The sequence below is a fragment of the Arachis hypogaea genome, chromosome 12, assembly GCF_003086295.3.
Source record: "Arachis hypogaea cultivar Tifrunner chromosome 12, arahy.Tifrunner.gnm2.J5K5, whole genome shotgun sequence".
Lineage (NCBI taxonomy): Eukaryota > Viridiplantae > Streptophyta > Magnoliopsida > Fabales > Fabaceae > Arachis > Arachis hypogaea.
This window is the reverse complement of record NC_092047.1, coordinates 114,534,223-114,559,964: the sequence shown is the minus strand read 5'-3', so window position 1 is coordinate 114,559,964 and position 25,742 is coordinate 114,534,223. Positions and strand designations below refer to the sequence as shown.

The following is a 25,742-nucleotide window of genomic DNA, read 5'->3' as shown; positions in this document are numbered from 1 at the left end:
TACTTGACCCTTCCAAAAAAAATTGACGCATTAAAAATATCTTGTTAGTCGTGTCCAAAAAAAAAAAGATCTTGTTAAGTTGATCAGACAAATAAAAAATTTGTATTTACAAGGAATTTAATTTTGATATATTAAAGTTTAAAACATTTTATATAATTATTCCATTCTATTAATATTTTTGAATGCTTATTTATATGATTAATATAAAAATAGTTAAAATTTGCTGCATTACATAACAAAATGTATGTTTAAAATTATTTTATTTGGATAATTTACAAAATTAAAATTTAAAATATTACAGAAAAAACCATATTAATTATTAGAATATGGTTTCATTCTTATTAGCGGGGAGAGGTATTGAGAAGCCAAGAAAATTTTTGGTGAATCTGTTTCTCTGAACGAATGAAGGGAGCTCAAGAAAACTCTCACTCCAAAACCCCATCTACTTCCACCAAGGTATAATTTTTTTTTTTAATCTTCTCCTCTCAATTTCTCTTATTAGTTTCCGATACCCATTCTCTAATTTCTTAGGGTTTTAGGTTTCGCTCTCCTGCGATACCCAAATTTTCAAACTCTTATGATTCATTTTATTTCCCTTAAGTTTGTATGGATTCAAAGTGAAAAATTGCATTTCTTTTCATCAATGTTGTTAATTGTTCTTGTGAGTGATTATGTGTGTGTGATCAATATGGGTATGAATCTGCCTTTTTCTTTTTTCCTTTTTTTTTGGCTGAATTTTGCTGATGAATTTTTTTTTTCATTTGGTGGTGAATATGCTGTTTTGAATGTGCTTATAATAGGATAGTAAATTAATGAGGAACAAATTGTTTGATATAATTACATTCCGCTGAATTTGAATGAGCAATAGATATATATTGTTCTGCTGCTGTTTCATATGGGTAGTTAGTTCATACCAGATTTTTTTTTAACCAAAAGAAAAACAGCTTTTGTCATAGAAATGTAGGTTGATAGCATAGATTGAAAATTGATATGAAATAGTGCATATTTGTAAGGCTGAAATACTGATTGATTTTGTGAAAGAAAAATTAAAAACAATCAAAATCTGTTTATATTTTATGTTTTCACTTTCACTTTACAATAATTTTGAAAACAAAAAATAATACTAGAAGTGAAAACAAGAAGGGAAAACAGAAACTGGACTCTTAACTTATGGATGAAGTATATTTTTTGTCCTAACGTTTGTGATTTTTTTTCAAAAATACCCATAACATTTAATTTCATTCAATTTTGTTCTTAAGGTTTTCAATTCATTCAATTTTGTACCTAACGTTTCGATTTTTGTCAAAATTACCCCAAGAAGTTTTCAATTTTATCCCTAATGTTTTACATGTAATTGACGTCTAAGGGTAATTTTGACACAAATAAAAAACGTTTGGAACAAAATTGAATGGAACTAAATGTTAGGGGTATTTTTGAAAAAAATCACATACGTTGGTGACAAAACACATACTTTACCCCTTAAAACTTACTAATGGATGTTAATCATGGAATTGAAATGATTGATGATTTTAAACTGTTGACAAATTTTTATGACAGAGATCAGGATCAAGCCTTGGTTCAGTTGATGAGTATGCTGCACAATGCAAGAATTGCATGAAATGGAGAGTGATTGATACTCAGGAAGAGTTTGAGGAGATTCGAAGCAAATTCATTGATGAACCATTTTATTGCAGTAAAAGGGGCAAGTCCTGTGATGACCCTGCTGATTTGGAATATGATTCAACTCGGACATGGGTCATGGACAAGCCTAACCTCCCTAAGGCTCCAGAAGGTTTCAGGAGAACCTTGGTGCTGAGAAAAGATTACTCTAAGTTGGATGCTTACTACATCACTCCCACAGGGAAAAAGCTAAGAACCCGCAATGAAATTGCGGCGTATCTGAAAGATCATCCGGAACACAAAGGCGTGTCTGTTACAGATTTTGATTTTTCATCCCCAAAGGTAATGCAAGATACCGTCCCGGAGTATTTTGAGCAGAAGGATTCAGCTACCAAAAGGCCTAAGGTGGTAGTCAAAGATGAAGCTTGAGAAATATCATGCTAGTTTGCATGTTGTAATAGATGGTGATTATGGTTTTTTTGATGTTATGGTAACTTTTTTGGTGGCAGCACATTTCAATATATTAGGATTAACCAACACCAATAGTGCACATCGACAACTTATGATTTGTCTCGATTATTTTTATTATTAAAAAAAAGTTTAATTACTTTGCGAAATTTTCAATTAGGTTCTTATACTTTTTTTTCTTTTTAATTGGGTCCTTACACCATTTTTTTTTTCAATTAGGTCCCTCTTAGCAGTAATTGATTTAATTTTATAGGGACTCAATTTAAAAAAAAATTGGTGTAAAAATCCAAATAAAAAAAAAAGTGTAAAGATCTAATTAAAAAATTTTTGGTGCAAAAACTCAATTAAAAAAAATATAGAGATTTAATTAAAAATTTTGTGAAAATATAAAGACCAACAACACAGTTAAGATCGGGAATCTAACTCTATTAAAAGGCTTGTAAGGTGAGATAGGTTAAATAATAATCATATATCTTTCTCAGGGTATTAATGCAGAACATGTTTTGGTTCTGATTCTACTTTGAGAGCTAGCTTAAGGGAGAGTAATACACAAGTGTAGAAGGTTACATTACAAAATTGAACAAAATGAAATGTTAGGAATATTTTTGAAAAAAATAAAGTGTTAGCATGGCATTAGAACATGGGCACTCTAAGGTTACACAAGATGGGAAGTGGTTAATAATTGAGAGCTTCGATTATTGAAGAACTAGTATCCATTCACGTCAACTATTTAATATTTATTTATTATAAAATAAAAAGCAAATTTCATAATTCAGTAAACAATTAAACAGTTTAATTAGAATAGAGACCAAAATGGAAACGGTTAAACAACCACAAAATAAAATTGGACGATCACATGGCTCCAACAATAGTTAACTTCACCCACATTAACCTGATAAATTTCTCCCAGGTTCTTTGTAGTTTTATCTCGATTTTGTAAATTAGTCACGCTGTTAGTTAAATGATTAATCAATTCTCGATAATCATACTGTTTTGTGATTGAAGAAAAGGAGAGATCCGGAGAATGAAGACATTGTTCTTGGAAAACAAATATATTTTCCTCTCTAAGACTCTAACTAACCTTGACTGCTGCATTGTACATTGTATCCTCCCTAAAAATAATGAAGATCAATGTCGTGTATAAATACATTCTCAAATCTCAAATCACAACGCCTGCTCCTCACCAATCTGTTAAAATGCTCCAAAACCAGATAATGCCTGCGGCAACAGAAGTCTGGTAACACTGCGGTTAATCTTTATCCCGAGAGCTTTGACACGTGTCCTACTCCGAGTTCTGACCAACAAAACGTTGGTGGCACCTCTTTCAATATGCGTGGCAGTCAAACCAGATGTGTGAACATCAATTCCCCTTGTTAGTTGTTAGTAACCAGAAGGTAGTGTTCAACCTTGTCTAATCGGGTTTGGTGTACTCTAACAGCATGTGTGGTGACCGATATATCTTCACCAGTGTCCAGTAAAGGAGCTCTTCGACTCCAAGCTCACCCTCCGCTCTTGCAGCATATATGTCCTCGCAGATGGCTATCAACCTACATCAGAATCATGGAACAACAATAATGTAAGTTATCACAAGAAGCTTCTTGAAGAGGATTTTAATGATCCCCTAGGAGAATGATGCATGTTAAGTGACTTCAGTTGTGGTGAAATTGACGAATAATAACGTGCCAATGATACACTCTTTCACTCTATAGTACTCGTTGATACAATTACACAAGGTGCAAATCTTGTCTAGAAGGTTATCAACAAATTCTCATGAGAATGGAGGAAGAACTTTGTAGATTTACATCTTCATGAAATAAATCTGCAGTACCTGTCACACGAAGGTAGGTTTTCAAAGGGAATTCTCATCCTTAAGTCAGAGCACTGGAGTCTGATAAAACGTCCAACAGCTAGAACAAAGGTTATGTAGAGCCCCCATATACTGAACTTGCTGAGTGTATCACCAAGAATACCCTCTGTAGAAGTATTAAGATACTCTTAAGAAATATTATAATAGCATATTATAGATAAAACAGTGAAATATGACATGTACTTATATTTTAAACAAATTCCCCGGCCAACTTACGTGGTGGCGTCTCCTCGGATACTACGATTGCTACAGGTCCTGTGTGGCCTCCACAAAATCCACTCAAATTTGATGGCTGAATATCTTGGAAGGCCCACCACTCAAATTGCTCACGATGTAAAACAAGATCAGCACTGACAGTGCTATCCTGAAAAATTGAATTCAATTTTTTAATAATAATTTAGGAGCATATGAGGCAAAAGGTACAAAATATATCATAATAATCGGAGAAATGAATGCCATGTCTCCTCCCTATGATTTTAGAACTAAATTGTATATTAAAAGCAAAGGTTGCTTTGTTAGAGGGAAGATTACAGCAATAAATATAGAAGATAATCAGCTTCTACCAGTCACATAGGAAATGCCGATACGCTATTAGAGTATTACTTTCAAACAAATAAAAAAGTCTCAATAGCAGAGGAAAAGAGAAAAAGCTGAAGACAAGTTACCTCATCCAAATTTCTAACGTCACCAGAACCAGTAACACGGAAATATCTCGGATAAAATTTATAAACCCTAAAGCTGGTCATAGAGCCATTCAGAACCTTTTGAACATCAGATTGACTTGGAAGATACTGAGGATCAACAGCTTTTTCATACTTCACCACTTCTTTCCCTTTAGGCCTGTCTCTTGAAAGTATCCAGGTAAAAAAAATTTCCATGTCATCATACCAATCAAGGGACTGAATCAATCTTGTCTGAACAACACTTGGGACAAGCCACAATGTACTAGCATCAGCTTGACAGCATATCAATTGGATATCATTCTTATTATATGTGTCCAAATAGCCATGAGGATCAAGATTGGCATCAGAATCGAGTTTATTCCACTCGATTCTTTCACACAGAGTAGTTTCATACAAACTCAACCTTCCACTAACTGTCTTGATATCAACCTTAAAGCTGGCATCTTTAATTGGGTTGGCAATGTTTGTCGGGTTACCACTGCTATACATCTGTAAGCAAAAGAAACAAACAACATAAACAAACATCAATGAATTGTTACATGCTATCGTGATCCAAGGATCAAGTATATGCATGAGTAAGCATACTTGATAAAATGCACAAACTCTACATTGAACTTCAGTAAAATGATAATGCAGACTTAGGTTCTTAAATGATATGACAATCACATCATCCAATTCCAGAAGTAAAATCAAGTTAATAAGATCAATCGTCCAACCTGCAGTCTTGTAATATAAAGGCCAACTACTATGGGGAACATCAAAACGTACTCACTGGAATGTTACCCTTAGAAATTATGCATGCAATGAATGTGTGACGTTGGGATGTGTAGGTGTAGCTATGATTGCCATTATTAATTATGTCTTTGAAATTATGTGTGTACTTATTCTTACCTTGTGACATGTATATAGGGTCAGGTACCCCCCTCCCCCCAAAAAAAACCAAAAAAACCCCCAAAAAAGAGAAGATAATAAGACATTGATTTTGCTATCAAGTACCCTAGAGACACTTGTTAAGATGTACTAAAATGATAAATTTTCATGGGAAAAGTATATATTATAGATTTTATTTATTTTAAAGTTTTCAATGTATTTAGTGTATTGAGAAGTTGAAGAAGAAAAGCAGTTTAGTACACAAGCATCTTGTGTTATGTAGGGTCACGGAAATGTAGGCAGACTAACTGAAAACAAGCATCAGTGGCTAATTCCACGACTCGAACCTGTGACATTAAAATCACATGGAGACAACTTAACCCTTTCTCCAAAGCTCCCCTTAGTTTTGAGAAGTTGAAACTTATCATCTTTAAAACGTTAATAAGAGCACACAAAACCCAAAATTTAATTAAACTCTATTTAAGCAGTAATAAGAATAAGACCACCTTTTTACTCATTAAACTGAGGGTCATATATATGCAAACACTAGCAAATGCATAAAACTGATGTGTCTGAAAATTAAGTTATCTGAATGAAAAAGATACCGCTACTATTAATAAATTAGGAAATCAAAGGCTTCAGTTGTCTACTTACCAGCATTGGAGCCCATATAACACAAATTAATACAAAGAACAAGCATATCCCATTGCAGCATTTGGTCATTTTCGTTTGCTTCTCCCCTTGCTTGTGTGTAGCTCTATTCAACACTGAATCGCATTTGACAAGGTACAAACTTGCATTTATGTCCTCCAGCTATCACAGAGAGGGGAAAAGGATGCATAGGTTAATTTCTGAACCAAGTGGAATTTATAATCAGAAAACATCACAACTTGAAAAATATTATTTTCCAAATGAATTTAAGATATAAGATAAACTAACAGTGTTGCTACCACCGTTTATGAGATTTAACAGATGGCTATGATCTATAAAGGACATGCAAAGGCTGAAATGAAAAAAAGAAAAAGGTCTTATCAATGACATGGTTTTAAAATTCATAATGCAACGTCATAGTTTTCCATTTTGCTCTTTCAGAAACAATTTAATGAATTCAGCAACAGCAGAAACCTTCTACATTGTATTTGATACTACCAAATGAAATGTACATACCATAATCAACAAATTGTATTTGATACTATCAAATGAAATGTGCATACCATAATTACCAAATACTGCTTCTATAACTTACAACTGTCAAACGTGGGATTAACTCCTTCCCAAAGACTAGCTTAAGAAGGACTACCCAAGTGACTATAAAGATTGTCTAGGTCATATGCTTAGTTGATGTAACTTACCACACCCTCTCGTGCCTAGGATTAGATTTTGCTATATGAAGTGCAAAGGAAAAGACATTTGTGGGTTTCCCAGAAATTATGAGTCTCTAATATCATCTCAAGATTATGGGGCATATGAAGACAAATACCTAGTTAGTGTGGGACTCAACACCTTCAGACTATCTTTTACCAGTGGAATCATCATAACTTTTTCAAGTAGCATTCATTTTTAAACTGAATGATGTGTAGCAAAAGAATTTCATTCAATATGAACTTAAATTAATTTTTATTGATATCATTAAGTGAGTGTTTATTTTCCTGACAGCTATTTGGGGCAGAAAAATAAATGACGTTATGCAAAATTTGTCAAGGGCAGAAATATTGAAGCACACAACACCACAAAATCAATTAAAATTAGAGGAGCAGGGACATAATAGAGGAGGCAAAAAACAACAAAAAATAAAGCTGAAATTCAATCTCCAAAAGGAACATGACGATTAAAATGTCAGCACTCAGAAGTTGTAGACTGCCTATGTATTAAAACAGCTTTCCTGCAGTCAAGAAGTAAAGCAAGAAATATACAGATAATTCCCTAGTGCATTTTCATTCTGAAATACAATGCAATTTCAGCATATGAAGATACCTGATTTACAAATGAATATTTACAGATCTTACCTTCAGCCAGTCATACATGGTGAGGGATGTGGTTGTGCATGACCAATCAAGTACACATCGTAATTCATAAAGGAATGGCAATGCACGGTAAAGCCTATATCCTAAGTAATTGATCCGTGAAACTTCACTAGTCAAAAATTGACGATACAATGTGCTTTGGTGAGGAATGCCATAACGAATTTGTACAGCCTGAAGTGCTAGAGAAAGTGCTTTTGCTGAAAAAATAGCACGGAGAGCAAACTGAGCAGCATGTTTCTGGGATGGGTCTAACTGCCAATCATATTCCGTAACTGAATATGTGAAGAGCACGAGGTTGAAAATATAGAAAATCACTTTGCCCGTGGCAAATGAGCAGAGGTATATTATTCGATCAACCACAATCAAGAAGAAGATAGCCTGAATAGAAGAAGAAACTCTTATAAGAAGAATATATGACATGGTAACTCTAGCAACAAAATAACAAATAAATCATCTGACCATTCTCACGTATATATAAAAATGTTTCATAAACATGCCATTGAAGAACTTAGTCATTCAAGGGGAAAAAATGAATCTAAAATTCCATTCCATTTAACAAGAAAGGAATAATAAACTGAACTATTTCAAAGGTCCAGGACACTTTTACAGAGCATAAATTATTAGAGAACTACATAAATGTTATCATACTTGGCCTGCTTTGTTGACTCAATATTCGGGTCAAATAATTTAGGTTATGGCTGACCCCATTTTTAGTTTAGTAATATAACTCTAACTAAATTTTTCCAGGCAAGTTAAAATAAAAGAAGGATGAAATCAAAAAACAAATTAAAGATATACCATTAAAATGAAGACAAATTCTTTCGGAAACTGGTCTTCAAGCTGATACACTTCAAGGAACTCACTTTTATTTTTTATGACAGACTGGTAGAAGATAGCAACAAGAAAGAATACAATCAGATCTGCACAAAATATGTATGCATACAGATCAATTTCTCTCTTGCCTCCACCAATAACTGAGAGTATATGATAAGGGAATCCCACTTCTTCCACAAAACCTGCACGCTTAGCTTTCAGGATTTCCTTCGCTACATCATCGGCTGGAGTTAAAGAAAAGTTATATTCTGCTGACGAACAATTAGTTACAGGAGAGGAATAGACAACCTCTAAAACAACCAAGGCAACATTGGGATTCTCTTGACTTCTTTCAATGCTTTGAACATTAACCCTACTAGCAAAAGGGCAAAGGTTTGGGTTCTTTTCCATACACTTATCCTTATGGACAACTCTGAGCAACTGATTAATTCCAGATTCGATCCTTGCTGGTTGAATCCCATCCTCTGGCCAGAAGTTGACATCCATAGACACCTGGACAAAATAAGGAGGAGATTCTGCTCCTTGTGTGAGTGACTTCCAGTATCTAAAGAAGCTTCTGATTATCATTTTAACCATATTAGCCATCTGATTCAGTAGATCTCCTACCTTCTCTTGCCAGTTATATCGAGCAGGATCATCTTTTCGATGGAGATCTTTCCCCTTAAACCTGAAGTTTATAGATGACATCCATTCACCATCTTTAGGTGTTATGGAGCTTTGGATGAGGGTAAAAATATAGACAAGAAAGAGAGGTAATGAACTGACAACAAAGGAAGACATAATTTTGTGTGTTGGGAAACCTAATTCTCGTAACAGGACAGGATCAATACTCATCCCACAGTGGTGAATTATAATTTGGTACAGATACTGGAGTAAGATGTAAATTTCTGTATATATCAAAATGATAACCCAGAAGATGTAACTTGGACCTGTATTTACACATAATGCATACAAGTAAAGAGCCCCGAGATACACCATCGATAGCAAACTGAAGTTCCATAAGAACACAAGAACAAAACAACAGTAACACACTATATCATTATTGGAGCGCATCTGGTACCATATATAACGAAAGATCCTTCCTAACTGCAGACTTGCAGCTTCTGAACTCCTATCAGATAGTGCAGATGAAGATCGATCCACATACATATCACGGCTTTTCTGGCTCTCCATCTCGTCATATATCTGATCCTCAACATTTGTGTGCCCATTTGAATCAGAATCTTCGTGAGATATATTCAGAAAGCTCACCAAGTTATTAACTGCCTGATTTCCAATGGACTGTACCTGGGAAACACCATCACCTATTAGTTGCACAGCAGATCTCAATGGGTGTTCTTTTGCTTGCCCCTTCCCCTTTTTGTCCGAATCACTAGAATTGTTGTCAATATCTATTTCAGTAATTTCACACACAGGAGAATCCACTGAATGCTTCATGTACTCCTCTGTGAATGAAGTTTCCACATTCATGGAAGTAGATGATGATTCAAGTTCAGTTGGGAGAACAGAATCCTCTCTCATTGCATGATCGAGTCTCTCAGGAAACTGTTCTTCTTTGTCAGGGATTCTAATGTCATGGGTTGAAATAATAGAATTGCTCCGCCTCCTTCTTAGACCCTCACCACTGTGAGAAAATCCATCAATACAATTGGCTGACGTGTTCAAACTATGGAGTTGTACTTGTAGGTTGAGCATTTCAGCTTTCATCTTCTCAACCTGCATATTACGCTGTCGCTTTTTGACCTCACTTTCACGAATTTGTTGTAACTGTGCAGTTTTCCATGCCGCCTTTTTCTCCTGTTCATGCACAATAGCACCAATTTGCTCTGCTTCCAGGTATCGACATACATAATCAAACTCTTTAGAGGAAAACATGTATGACTGAAGTGCTACAAGCAAAAATATGATAATCTCTACGATTGCAGATCTAGCAGTAATCCGAAACCCATAATCATATTTATAAAAGCCAATCATCTCATAAATGTAATTCTTCTCACACTTCCCAGAACTTGGTCCACCAACAAAAGGGGACTGATAAGCAAGAGAGAGAATAATAACAGCAAAGTTATAAATGCGCAAGAACTTGAAGATTTGGTTCTTCTTCTTCAATATTTCAAGTCTCATGCGAAAGAATACCAAAGCAAATGCAAGATAACCAAGATGCAAAATGTCATACTCGAGTGTACCAGTAATCAATATTAAAATAAGCACAAGATCCAACAAATGGCAATAGCAGTAAAGCCTCAAATAGTCGACAAAGGTCCACATGCTCTTGGTTTCAAAAGAGAGATCTCTCCAAATGAATGTGTTTCTACGTTGAAACATAATCTGACGATATGTTGATGATCCTGAAAAGTTACCAAGGCGATCAGCCCGAAGCTTGAAGCCAGCCAGCATGAAGACTGCAAAGTAGCTGATCAGCATGCGGGGATCATCAACAACAAGTCCTTCAATAGAAACACCAATGAAATGAACAGTTTATTGAAGGCTTCAATGCACAAAATAATATTTAAATAATGCATCATATTTAAATACACCAGTGGAAAGCTCAAATTTTGCAAACAGATGTCACTAGTTGAGTTGTACCAGAGACATACTACATTTAGGAAGAAAACACCGTATAATTCAAATATCTCTACTAATAATGACGGTAGGATAGAATAACTACCTTGGTAAGAATAACTTTTGGCCAATTGTGCCCTTCCATTAACATTGAAAGTTAGCTTCTCCACTTATCTACTACTAACAAAGGGATAGAATAGCATCTACTGTTGTCATAATTACTTTTGCTCAATTATACCCTTCATCTAACATTTAACAGATAACTATTGTAGACATGATAAATAAATTAACTAACACTAAATTATACAATTCGTTTTTATACTAAATTTTAATGATTTAGTTTTTCATTAACATTTTTTATTATTATTACTTTTAAATAGGACTATCCACTTGTCTGAATGATAAAGAAATAATGAACCAAATGTTCAGGCTAAAAAGGAAACCTCTTTACACTAAATACTTTCACCAATAGAACCAAATATAAAGGCATTACCATGAAATCTTCCAAAAAGATGCAATTCAGAGAAGGAGGAGAGAAGTACCTAGCCAACACTTTTCGCAATAATCGAAATGTCGAGTTGAAGCTTTCCAACAGTCATGACAATGAACCCCGCTTGGAACATGCGAACTAAAAGGTAAACTATCCTTCCAGATGACAAAATATTCAAGGATGAGAACAGATGCAAACAGGAAGACAAATACAGGCCAGATTTTGCGTATAATATGCCGATTCAGAAGAATACAAGCAGCTAACAGTGCAATATACAGCATGGATATTGCATTCAACAAGGCAAAGCTTGCAAGAAGTAATGCTATCATGTTTATCTCAAGACCAAATAGATTAGACATATTCTCCACCCAAAATTTCAAATATATTCTTAAGACTGCTATCTGGGTCTCAAACCGCTCCTTTCTCAAAGCAACAATCCGCTTCTTGTTCCACTTGTGACTCTCCCTGCTACTTCCCCAGATAAATCCAAAATACTTTCTTCTATTGCTGTCAGAACCTCTTGTTTTAGAACTTGGAGTATCAGGTATTTGGGAATGACCAGCGGTTATAATTCTTAGTGTCTTGCTAGAATCCCCTTCTTGAATCTCAGTTGGATGATGTGAATTGCATGACGTTTTACTTGCCTCATTACATGTATCAATATGCTGAAATGAATCTTCCGAGGAGACAAACAAAGGACAAGGTTCTTCCCAGTGTCCTCTATTCAAGACTGTATTTGGCATTCTTTCCAACCACCGAAAGACATTGTATTGAAGGGTACAAGCCACAATAACTAGTACTTTTCCTCTCAATCCAGATTCTCGACCCCAAAAGCCTGGCTGGAATACACACAATCCCAGAAAGAGAGATATATCAGAGTACTTCTGTCCAGGAAACATTTCAGCTTGCTTACCCCACATTTGAAAAAGATATTCAGCAGTCACCAGAAACCCTGTGTATACTAAGAATGATTTGGATGGGATACTAGACGTCTTTGGTAAAATGGAGCAGATAACACATCCAAGCAGATACAAGAAACCAAATGCACTAATTGGGGATAAAGATGCATAAAACAGGGCAATAAATAAGATTTTTTGGCTGTGCCAAATAAGAAATCGCCTGATAAACCCAACTTTCCCTGGCTCCAACTGATCCATGTAAGCCTGTTTGTGCAGCTTGCTTTGTCTCCTCTCATAGCTATAAAGTTGCATAACAATCAAGACTGCCAGAGACTCCCAAACATTTTCAAAAGATGACGCTTTTGGGTCAAATCCAAGATAAAAATAGAGATCAATCAACTTGGATAACCACATCTCTAGACTTGTGAAGCTGCTCAAGCTATATATGAAGATAAACACCGAAATTGCATACACTTTCAATGGAAGCCAAAGCGGCCTTTTTGTTCTCTCAACAAGTTGTCTTCCAGTAATCCACAGCAGAAGAAGGAATATGTAACCAAATGCTATGTAATTGGGCTTCTCCATATATACTGTGAGAAGAATAGTCAAGAAAGCAATATAGGTGCCACAAGATCGGTATATAGAGAGGAACTTCTGCCCAATTGCACTGAGGTATGATGCAATTCTTCTTTCTGTAAAAATGAACAGGATGAAATATGGATGACAATCAGTGAAACAATAGCTGCCAAAAGGAGTTACAGCAATATAGCATTGTTCCCTACAAATTGTTAGGAATATAATCATATATTTATCTTACATATAACAGTGCTATTCACTATGTATAGAAAATAATGTCATTCCAGATAAATAAGAGCACTTTTGAAAGGTACCATAAGAGAAACTGTCATCACTTTGTCTCACAGAGGAGGATGAATATATAGACAATAAAACAGATTTGTTAAGACCAGCTTTCAAGATGCCAAATCCAATAGGGGCACTAGGGGTATGCTGTATGATTGCTGAGAATGAAAATAACATGTCAAAACCATGGTTATGGACTGAACAGAAGCAACCAAGCAAAGCTACTTCCAAGAAATCCCAGTCACTATCTTCTCCAACGAGACCTGCAACAAATTTTTGAAAGACAGTGAATCTCCCCTTCCGTATTGCTTAATATGCTGCAAGTGACACATGCTATTGTTATAATATTAAGAAGTATAAACCAACAAATTCCATCAATACCTAATTGCATTACAACTTCCATGCTTACAGAACCTTTTTTCTCCAAAGCATTAGAGATCAAATTAATTTGAAGAGCGTACAACAGTGCAAAATGAATCTCGCACAGAAGAATCAGAGCTTGTCGTAGCTTTCGGCTGACGTTGTGGCTCAAAAGATATATCAGGAAGAATATCACTGAGGAACAGACAGAATAGAAGCTAATCAACAAACTAGCAAAAGAAACTCTTTGATAGACCAGAATTAAATTAATGGTGTACAAGAATCAAGGTAAATCATTGAAATGGACTATTTGCATGTAAAACAGACATGTAAGGGTTTGTTAAAACATACTATATACAGCATGGATGAAACCAGGCTTTATGGCAATAAGAAAGATCAATGTTAGCATGATAGCCCGAGAGCACTTGCGAAGTCCCCATGCTATTGTTGCCACAATCAAAACCTTAGTCTCTCCCTTCTCTGTGGATTAAGAAGGATTAATATGAAAGCAACAAATAGAAAGTAAATATAACGTATTCAGCCAAAATTTTTGACAAAATAAATCACCTAAAACAGAAAAGAATCAGGATCAAGTAATCACAAAACAATTAAGGTGGTTTTTCTTCTAGACTGATCACAAAAATAAGATTGAGTTAAATAAGGTTTTTTGTCCCCATATTCATGAATTTTGGTTTTGGTCTCTGTAATTTTATTTTTTATTTTCATTCTTGGAGTTTTGGTCCAAAAAAGTTTAAAATGTCATTTTGGTCCCTGCCATTAGTTTGTCTTTGTTAATATGCTAACATGTTTTACCTGGTCCCTACTATTAGTTTGTCTTTGTTAAATGCTAACATGTTTCATCTGCCACGTCAGTATTTAATGGAGACAAACTAATGGCAAAGACTGAGTGAAACAAAACCAAAAAAATTTACAAGGACTAAAACAAAAAAAAAAGTATGATTTTTGCAGGGATGAAAATGGTAATATCATTTTACTTCAAACTTAAACTATTGATCAATTTATTTACTGTTCAAGTCTTAAATGCTTCTCATATAGCTAAATTGATAATAAAAATTACTAAAATTGAAAACCAAAATAAATTATAACATACAATTATTATTATTATTATTATTGTTATTATTATTACTACTAATTTTATACAATCTGATGAATAATATTACAAATTAATATTTTATATTAATGAATGGAAAATATCTTACCATTAGTAATTAGCAAATTGATGGATCCATTAAGATATAAGTTAAAGGAACAATTAGGAAGTCAAAGTAGTACTTTGCATAAAGATATAAGTTCGAGGGATTTGTATATTCTCTTCCCATACTAGAAACGGTGTGAAATTATATAAAATAAAAATATATAATGGTACATAGGAGCTAGGAGAAAGTTAACAAGAAAATTATAAGTTGGAAAAATTATATAATATTGACACATAAAATGAACAGCTTGGAACAAAAGAACATGCTTGAGTATACACGTAGATACTCAGCAGCATTAGCATATACAAGTCACATGTATGAAAACATTGTAACTTAATACCTTCTACTGAGCACTGCTCATTTGACGATTGCCCATCCTCATCAGACAAGCAGAGGAATACAGAATTGTTCACAAGATTACCCAACGCAACCAAAATTCCTAGACAAAATTGGGCAAGCAAAAAGAAACCAGGTATCGGATAGTGCCACAGACCCACCATCTCCCAGATTTTCATGTCCTGCAAACGAGTATAAAATATCATAAATAATTCAAATGTAGGATCAACTTCGATGAGAATTGTCATCCAGTATTTTTAATTACCCGTCCAAGTTTCCAATTCAAAAATGTAAATGCCACATTGAATACGTAGGTGCTAACAGCCCAGAAGAGAATAAAGACAAGCAGCAGCCCATTCAAGCGGTGCAAACGGAATAAAGAAGGGAAGGCATAGACAATGTAGCCCACGTAAGCAAGTAGCCCGAATGCACATAAGCTTGCAAAATGAAAGCTCCAAAAGGAAAGAGCAAACAAGGAGACCTGAAAAAAATTATATATGATTTAGGGAACTGATAATCAAATCATTACTAAATCACGATTTAGTGCATATGCTTATGACACCAGAAACAAGTAGCTGCAAATGCATCACAGGGATAACTAGAAAAAGGTTATGTGCACAGTAAAGCACATTCATGGAAGACGTTGGTCTCCATTAGCACAACTACTATGAGATTTTCTGTTTGGATTGAAATTATATAATTATGAAAGAAATCATTTTATTTTGTAAAGTTTAATTTCATGATAGAGAACCTAATATGAAAGTCCCATTAGTAGAGTTGCCCCAAAGTTAAAAGAAAAAAAAGAAAAGCAAACAAACAAACAAGAAACAAACAAAAAACAGAATAAAAAGAATTTCCATTCTTGAACCCATATAAAAAAAAAATGAACAGCATAATTGCCATTCACGACTTCTAAACATTACGCCTACTTAGGAAAAATCACTTGTACTAATAGCGAACAGTGTCCAATGGGTGGTTAGGTGGATAAGCCATAAGCATACTACTACAGTTAGTTACTGCAACAAAAGCAGCCAAGCCTTTTTCCAACTATGTGGAGTTAACTTCAAAGATCAAATGACAGCAAAGAGTCGTCAGTCGTACAATAAACCACAGATTGACTTAATTAACCAATTAATGTAGTCAGCTGCTCCAAAATTTGCAAATATTTTCTAGAAGTTCAAAATTTTAGAATGTAATTATCCACACACACGAGAGAGAGAGAGAGAGAGAGAGAGAGAGAGAGAGAGAGAGACTAAATGAATTTGCTCAAGTGAACTTTCATACTCTGCAGAAGTTAATAAATATCAATGGTAGAAACTACAGTAATGACTCTAAGATCATTGTTAATAACATTAAATGGATTATAATACGTTTTAAGGAATATATACCGGGAAACCATACGTGAAAAAGTTGATGCTAAAAGTCCGGAAAACACCTCCTCTGAGTAAAACATTTGTGTGCTTCACACCAGAACTGCATATTTGATTAAAGGACTCAGCAGAAGGCCACATTCAATATTCCTTGATAAAATAAATAAACAAATAAATCTTGTAACAAAATTGAAGCAAAAGACTTAAAATATTCAAGGAAAGAGATAAATGATTAAAACAAGCAATTACTTTCTTTCGACCGCAGTTTGAAACATAATCTCAAAGAAAAAAGCTCTTAACAAATTTCTAATCAACTGAAAAATCGGACAAATGCTACTGATATAGAATGCTTAAAAAATAGACAAATTCTTGAAGAATATGTTTCACTATACTAGGCATATATTTACTTCTCATCTGTTTTTTGTCCAAATTCAACCATCAGCATCATGATGCTACTACAAGGAACCCAACCAACCTGGCCCAACCCAACTGATGTCCAGAAAAAAAGGAGCGAGGTAACCAATGAGAATTTTAATCATTCTTTGGGCTTGAACCTGAGGTGTGGTTAAGGAACCTAGGTACCTACTACCTTGACCAATCTCATGTTGGGATTTGGCTGATTGAATATCTTCTCCTTACCTAAAACAAATATTCAAGCTCAAAAGATTTTGCACATGGTTTCACATGATAGAACGTACGTGCTTGTATATGAAAGTTTGTTATTGTAGTGGTTAAATGTTTGTGGGTCTTTGTGGCCTAAATCTGAGCCTACATTGCCATGCATAATTATTACGTAATGTATGCAAAATACAAAACAGATTCATACAATAGGGATGCCAATAGTTTAGAGTGATTAAATGAGAAATATGTTGCTGAACACCATTACCATAGTGCCTGCAACTAACTAAACACATGAGCAAAGTCATTCAATGAAGAAAGCAAGGCAAGGCATATTTGAAATGTTTTCCGGTAACTGAAAATGGAAGATTGTTCACTGAAATTGAATGTAGAACTCTAGATTATTTTGAGTTGATAGACATCATAGTTAGCTTTTATAACAAGAAACAATTCATTAAGACGAAGGGGAAAGCTAACTATTAAAAGAAAGGAAAATGAGGAAATCAACGTAATAGAACTACCTGTTGAATTTGTAACAAGAAACCAAAGAGAGGAAGACAGAAACCCTCTGTGACTATGAATCTTTCATTAAACTAGCACGAAAAAATATATATTTGAAATAGCCTGTACATTTTAACAACTACTATTAAACAGACAACAATAATGATCATGAGATATTTCCTATATCACAATCTTAGGAAAAGTCATCCTAAATTGAGAGTGTTTGTTGAATATTCCCAGCACTCTGTCTCAAGTTGAAACATATGGTTCATATGCATTAAGCTTGCCATCATTTTTTAGTTAACCCAGTCTACTTTCAAGCATGAAGATCCTTGTCATGATAGGTCAATTTATGTTATAGCCTACCATGCCAAAAGTTTCTTTCTGAATGACAATTCAAATCAACAGGTAATGAGGAGATTTACCAAAACATATCTGCATCTTGAGTAGTCTTTCAAATGAGATATCAACTTACATGGTATCTAGAGGCGCTGAGGCAGCGGTTACAAAGACCTCTAGGTAGATCAACTAGAATTTAAAACTGATTTGAAAGGACAATTTATATAATATAGTTCCATGGATTCTGGCTGATTCTCAATCAAGTGAATCGGGTAACAAGTTTTTTCTTCATACAGATCATATACTGATCACTGATAAAGAAATATTTAAATGTGTTCTTGAAAGATATAACTAAAGCAAAATAAATCATAGGAATTTCACTTGATTACCTTGATTCACGAATGAAGAACGAATGCTTGGAGGGAAGAAGTTGTTCAGTCAGGCTACAATCTGATCTGGAAACAATAAAATCCATCTCCTCCAAATCAGATCTAATGAAAGACAGCTGTATCACAGAAAAAGAATAAGACAAAACAGTGTCAGACACAGCAAAATCAAACTAAAAAATTGAACAAATAGCTAAAAAAGGGAAAAACATTTCACAGTCATATAATTTTGCATAAAACAGATATTGTCCCCTGGAAATTTATTTCCAGTGGTTACGCTACTTTCAGACCTTTGCTTTCTTCAAAGGTTGGTAATCATTCTCAATTTCTCTTTTGGGAAGATCATTGCTTAGGTGATGCTCCTTTTAACTTGGCTTTTCCTCGTCTTTATTGCCTATCCTCTTTGCATAACTTTCCTATTAGGGATTTCTATCTATACAGGAATCTTCCTACTATTGGAACTTTCACTTTTTTAGAAACCTTAATGATAGAGAATCCATTGAGTTAGGTAACCTTTTAGGTCTACTTAATAATGCCCCTTTGTCCTCTACCTCTAACCTTGGCAAAAGATTATGGTCTTTTGATTCTATGGGTCTGTATACCTGCAAGTCAAATTTTCAGTCTTTATCTCAATCCTCCACGGTAGCACCTTTTCTCCTCAATAAACTCATTTGGAAATCTAAAGCTCCTTCTAAAGCCAAATCCTTTATTTGGACTATTATGGTTAACAGAATTAACACCAATGACAATTACAAGGGCCATTGCCCCAAATGTCTGTGTTATGTGTTGGGGAGACTCAGAAACAGGTCTCGCATTTGTTTTTACACTAGCCCAGGGCCATTTCTTTGTGGAATTCTTTGTTTGGCACTTTTGGAGAATCTTGGGTGTCCCCCGCATCACTGGATTAATTTCAGAATTTCTTTTGATGAGGTTTACAGGTTGTGGGAGAAAGAAAGAGGTAAATATTTTTGGCAATGAGCCATATATGCCACTATCTGGAGTATTTGGTTAGAATGCAATCTACATACTTTCAACGATAGATCATAAAGCTAACTATTTGTTAACCTGTGATACACTCAACATGTTAGGCTCACTAAGGCTGCGTTTGTTTCTAAGAACAGGACAGGACAAGACACTGATAGACAGAGACACAAAATTTTGTGTTCTTGTATTCTGTTTGGTGATAAACTAGAACAAATTATGAAAATTCAATTTATTCTCATTTTTTTCATTCAAAAAATTTGAGATGAAAAATATAACAATAAAAAATATAATTATAAAAAAATTAACAAGAATAATGAAAGAAAAAATAAAAAATAAGTTGTGTCCCTTATTAGTGTCTCCGTGTCCTTCCTGTCAGGATGGACACAAAATACACTAATTCAGTGTCTCTGGACACATTTTCTCTGTCTATGTCTCCTCTGCCAAACACGATTTTGTATTTCAGTGTCCCTGTCTCAGTGTCCTGTCTCTACAAACAAACGCAGCCTAATTTAACAACAAAATATATCACAAGAAGTACGACAGTGGTCCCGCAGTGAAAACCCATAATGTAATTAATTATTCACTTGAATAATATAAAAGGCAGTGAGGGCGGGGGAAAGAGGAGCGAAGAGAGAGAATTCTGACCTATTTTTGTGTATGTGATTTCTGATGAATGTTTTGTACATTAAGTCTATATAGAGGGGTTGAGAAACTTGCAATGCAAGCTTCGGCTGAGGTAAGATAGGAATTACATCCAGCAGTAGTTACATTTTATTACTAACAGTTGTACATTCAGTTACACCTGCATTAACTCTAATACCATATGAAATTTGAATTGAAAGTTACAAAACAGACACATACCATTGTGTAGTAAAGTATGATTGAAATGCTAGAACAAATTTTGGTCCACTCAGAATTTGCAGAAATTTTGTAAAGACCAATTATATCAGCCATCCGATGAATTGCAGTTGGAAATTCCACAGGAAGTTGATATATGTAAAGCAGAAAAATATCAACACCTGCATACAGATGAAGAGGTCTCCACCACCTATAGAACAATGAACACAGCCATAAGTGCAAAGGACACTAAAAGAGACTATAATACACCCAAAAGGAAGAAAGGGATGAGTAAGAGCATGAAACATCATCGGTGAAAATCACCTGAAAAGCCCAAGAAAGTTGCTTGTTAGAGACCAATCCACAAGACCAACACAACTACCAATAAAAAAAGGTAGGGAGTCCCAGGAAGGATGGCTAATTCCAACAACTAGCTGAATTGCAGGTAACAGCAAGCATGATGCCACCCGAAGATGAGAACCTTCAATTAAACCATAAAAATAATAAAATCAAATTTAAAAGAGGGAACAAACTTTTAATTGGGAGTTTTTATCTTTTATTTTTTTAATGAATAAAAGATACTTCCGTTGATTGAAAGAACATACTTTTTCAATGGGGGTTTGAATTGCATCATTTACATAAAACAGCAGGCATCAGAAAAAACAGAATGACAATTACAAATAAACACACTGCAGAGAAGGTGAGGATGAAGAAGTTATAGAGAAACCTAAGGAAAGCTTAAAAACAGTGAATATAGTAACAGGCTAATGCCCAATTCCTGTAACAGCTAAGCCTGTATATGTTATTCTGTATTGAAATATACAACTAGTTAAATGACACTATTAAGTATTAACTTGTACATAATAGAGCTTCAAGCAAATAATTTTGTAGCCCTGTAACATTTCCCAAGTAATGAATGCTTTTACACAAAACGAAAACTAAGAAAAAGAGAGAGACGAAAACCAAAAGAAACCCAAAAAAAAGCTATCTTCAAATAATCATTACACAAACTCATCAATAGATATAATTTATATATGGATATAAATATTAATACTTACACAAACTCATCAGTACATTAATTTTATACATGGATATAAATATTAATACTTAGTTGTCACAATCATACAAAATCAACAATATTCTACCAGTATTTAAGAATCTTTCACTCAAAGAAACAAAAAATATTTATATCAAGAGCCAAAATCAAAAGATTAAATATGTGTAACAATAACAAATGTGAAAGCATAAGTACTTTGTCATCTTAATAAATGGTCTTATTTTCAAATCTTAGGAATAGCAAAAGTTTTTTATGAATATATATGTAAAGGTTATTTTAGGAAAGGAATGTTGGGCACCAAACTCCTCCCAATCGCTTTTATATATAAGAGAAGTAGATGAAGACTCCGGTAATTTCACTTAATGAATGTACATAAACACTAAAGCAAGTAACTAGATAAAAGTAAAATGAGACATACCGATTTTGCTTATTTTAGTAAAGGTTTTTTACTAAATTTTCAATTAAGACCTGTAGCTTAGAAGTTAGTCATTGAGTCTCTAGTGTATAAAATTATCAATCAGGTTTATTGTAGACTAAATATTTCAAAACAAGTTCCTATACGGTACAAATATTTTTCAATTAGGTCCTCCTATTTGAAAATTTTGTGACTAAGCCCTTATATTGGATATAATCATTATTTTCTGGAAACCTTAGAGTATAGGGACTTTACCACAAAATGCTTCAAGTTGAGGAACTTGGTTGAAAAACATATGTATTATATATAGACAATTTTGTGCAATATAGAGTTACTTAGAGATTTTACTGAAAAGTGAAAAATGTAAGACTCCAGAGTAATTAATGTCATTCAACATGATACAGAAAATTTTGCTTCCCTCAAAGAAGAATGCAAGGGGGTCTGAAAATAGCCAGATAGGAACATAACAATGTGCCCGAGGACATATGTTGAGTTTTTGTGTACTTATCTAAACCTGGGACGGAGAGGACACAAACTCTCTCTCTCCCATTTATTTATATCCTGTATCTAAACCAAAAGCATTCAAAAGGAAGAGAAAAACATAAACAAGAGGGTCAAACAAACTACTTACAAACCTAAATGTTCAATAATTGATAACAAATGACCCCGGGATGAATCTTGCCATGTATCCTGAAGACACCTTTTCCAGTATATATCAATCAAAGCAACAATAAGTGCAAGTAGTTGTATAACCAAGAAATAAATTGCATAAGGAGATCTCCAAGACTGAACTCTGCAAAAGTACATCAGGAAAAGAACTAATCAGTACATCTGGGAACGAAAATGATGAACCATACAATAATTGAAAAGAAAATAAATAAATCAATCTCACATCATAAACCCAATGAGCTTTGCCCACCAGGCATCAGGTATACTCCAGGAAACTGGCTCAGCAGCCCATATTAACAGATAAGTCACTTGAGAAAGTATTGCAACTACAGAAAAGATAACAACTGGCCACAGCAACAAAAGCCTCCTACGGAAATGAAATCCTACAAAAAAAGCAACATATCTAGTGATCAAACATTGAGACAATATGAATATATTGAGCTAAATCAGAGTATAAACATCACATACATGCCTATTGCATGTGTATCATACAAGGTCTAACACCGACACATGCTGCACACATGGTCATAGCACTTAACTGATATGTCCATGGATTATAGAATAATATTTTTCATGAGGACAAAGTTTTAACATCCAACATGATAAACAAATACATAGGGAAAAAGTTTCCAAATCCAAGCTGATAAACAAATCTACCAACTCTTCCATCAAATAGAAGCAACTTTGAATCTCTCAGAGTTTTGTGTTTTAGCGACAATTTAACAGATGCAGCTCAATAGATTGTCACAATCATACATCCGGAGTAAAAAAATCTTATTCTTCATTTTCTTTTGTTCCTCCTTAAATCCACTAAAAAATGGTATATGGACTCCATAACTTGTATTATACATCAAAAACTGAAACCGAACGTTAAGCAATTATTAACCCAATCAAAAGGAGAAAGAGTTCCATTTCATACAGAATTCCCAGAGCAGGCACATTATTTGCACATTGTGATGAAACAGCAAATTGCAGTTTAATGCCAACAAAAGAACTAAGTCACTTACCTAATTGCGATACATTGTACAGAATAACAAGAAACGCTATCAAATCAACAAGTGATATCAAACTCCAGTTGATTAGAGCAGCTGCAATAAAACATAGCACATAAAAATCAGCACATACTTCGAAAATGGAGTACAGTCATCCATACATGTCTATATATATTATATAGAAACTAGAAGGCAAACATAAGTGTCAGAGGGTAACAAACAACAGAATTCGAGAGCAAAAACACATCTAACATTCTTCCTTCCACTGTTAGCCACTCTAATAATCATGTTCAATCTTAATCTTATGATTCTCACCAATAAAGGGTGTATTTGCTTCGCTTCGATTATGGCAATAAAATTCAATAAATTTTTCCCTGGACTTAGAAGTTATTATATATTTCTGAACCTTCTGTAGCATGCTTGAGTAAGCTTCTAAAATAACCATGTTATATAAATAAATCCATCTTCAAAAAACAATAAAAAAACTTCTGAAGTTGTAGATAACTGGCTGCTTCTACTTTTGCATTTTATCATATAAGTCATTCTTTATTCTTTTTAGAAGTTGATAGTAATGTATCAGAATTCACACAGTATACAGATGCATATTCTCAATAATAGTTACTCTACCTAGTTTCTACTCACACTCACTTGGAAAGACGAAAACCAATGACAAATAACTCTCTCTTATAAGTCTCTAACTTCAAAGAATTTGTTTAAGGATATCAGCTCCGCTAGGAACAATTCTCCAAATGCAATCTAATGTAAATTTTGAATTCCATTTCATCGAAACTAACAAAACCTTATCTCAAATCCGTCAGTGACACAGGAAACTAATCATTACGAGCTAAGCACATATCATAAAACATAAAAGAATTGCAAAAATATAACTAATTCGCACCTCACCTCACTGTGAGTTCATAAACACGAATTGCGCATTACATCGAAAAATAAATTATTCAAAAAATAAAATAAAATAAAATAAAATCACCTGCTAGAAGCAGCGAAGGGAGAAGGAAACCGGCGAGAAATTTCCCCATCGGAATCGGAAGGGAAACAAACCTGGCGATCACATCGAAGATTCGAAAAACAGATTCAGCTCGGAGACTCGGATTCCTCTATCTTTCTCTTTAAAACCGATTTATTTTTTTCTCTGAATCGAGAAGAAAAGGACTTTCCAGTGGAGAGAGAGTGAGAACTGAGAAAGAGAGAGAAATCTCCTGAAACTGCTATCAAATCCTGAGAATCGAAAATGGTGGTTTCACACTTTCAGTTTCAGTTTCAGTTTCAGTTTCAGTTTCATCCGTAAAAGCCAATAACAAAAGTTAACATCATCAACAAAAATAAATAAAATATAAAATAAAATAAATTATGGAAAAAATATTTTAATTTTTAAATATATCCTGTTCTTATGCTGCGTTTGTCCAATGGTTGAATTTTTTTAATTTTTTCTGATATTATTATATTTTAATATTTAGTATTAAAGTGAATGCGACATCGTGTTGGTTTTCCAATTTTGTGGCTTCGTGATTGCGTTCCTTGTGGCCAAAGATTTTAAGGTGGCTCACGTGGCGCGTTTGATGAAGGGGTAAAATGGTCATTTGGTTAGGTATTTATATTTTGGTGCCAATCGCTTTTGAAAATCTAACTCGTGGCGCTCCCATATATTAAGACATTAAGTCATTAAATAATTATTTGCGTTTTATGGATTTTAATTTTTGGAAAATGAACACCAAATATTTCCCAATAAGCGTTTAGTTTGTTAGTTAACCTACCGGTCTTTCTTTTCATTTTGGTGCTACGGAAATTAAAAAAAAAAAAAACAAATACATTACTCCTCACTTATTATATCGTTATAAATTTTGTTGTAAATGCATAATATGATTTAGAGTTTGACGAAAAATACAAAATCTATTTCTTGAATACAAGATAAAACTTAAAAAAAACATTTATTATAGAAAAAAAATAAGACTAGAAAAAAGATATTTATTATAAAAAATAAAATAAAATTTTATATAATTATTTAATTAGAGTAAATAGCCAAAATCATCCCTGAAAGATACTCCGATCTCCATTTTGGTCCTCGAAAAATAAAGATAATCAAAATCGTTCCGAAAGATACACGATTGGTCACGTTAGTCCTTCCGTCAGTTGGATGATGACGTGTCACGTTAAGTGCCACGTGGCATATGATGACGTGGAGGGCTAACACCACGTTTCAGAAGATGATTGGTTGACATGTCAGATCGGTGATACTTGGCATGTCAGGTGTCAAGTGAGTGACACGTGGCATGCCACGTGCCACTTGACATGTAAAAAAGTTATTTATAATCAAAACAGTCATTGAAAGTCCAGACGTAAGTCATTTTCATCCCTAAAATTTTAAAAATTAATCAAATTAGTCCTTATATATATATATATATATATATATATATATATATATATATATATATATATAGGTGAATGCTACCCAACCCCCTCTAAAA

General features: G+C 34.0%; 2 protein-coding genes across 4 annotated transcripts; one reads left to right on the top strand and one right to left on the bottom strand.

Moving 5' to 3' along the window:
- The first annotated feature begins 222 nt into the window (after positions 1-222).
- On the top strand, positions 223-2,157 carry LOC112728459 (methyl-CpG-binding domain-containing protein 4). Its single transcript, XM_025778597.3, has 2 exons — positions 223-456; positions 1,558-2,157. Exons 1-2 carry the CDS (start codon positions 403-405, stop codon positions 2,047-2,049), a joined length of 546 nt encoding a protein of 181 aa, XP_025634382.1. The 5' UTR covers positions 223-402; the 3' UTR covers positions 2,050-2,157.
- A 904-nt stretch (positions 2,158-3,061) lies between these two features.
- On the bottom strand, positions 3,062-24,639 carry LOC112728458 (piezo-type mechanosensitive ion channel homolog). Of its 3 annotated transcripts, none has more exons than XM_025778595.3 (21): positions 24,248-24,639; positions 23,275-23,355; positions 22,491-22,650; positions 22,234-22,391; positions 20,451-20,607; positions 20,151-20,337; positions 18,309-18,424; positions 16,480-16,564; positions 15,357-15,572; positions 15,096-15,273; positions 13,890-14,018; positions 13,560-13,733; positions 13,208-13,441; positions 11,471-13,009; positions 8,331-10,813; positions 7,515-7,910; positions 6,163-6,321; positions 4,621-5,127; positions 4,172-4,319; positions 3,917-4,061; positions 3,062-3,635 (listed from the first exon to the last, which is right to left on the bottom strand). In XM_025778595.3, the coding sequence occupies exons 1-21, from the start codon at positions 24,294-24,296 to the stop codon at positions 3,500-3,502; spliced, it is 7,437 nt and encodes a 2,478-aa protein (XP_025634380.1). In that variant the 5' UTR covers positions 24,297-24,639; the 3' UTR covers positions 3,062-3,499. The 3 variants fall into 3 exon arrangements, with proteins under 3 accessions (XP_025634380.1, XP_025634381.1, XP_072065946.1); XM_025778596.3 differs by having other exon boundaries at positions 16,480-16,611; positions 24,248-24,558; XM_072209845.1 differs by lacking the exon at positions 16,480-16,564 and having other exon boundaries at positions 24,248-24,540.
- Between the last annotated feature and the right edge of the window lie 1,103 nt (positions 24,640-25,742).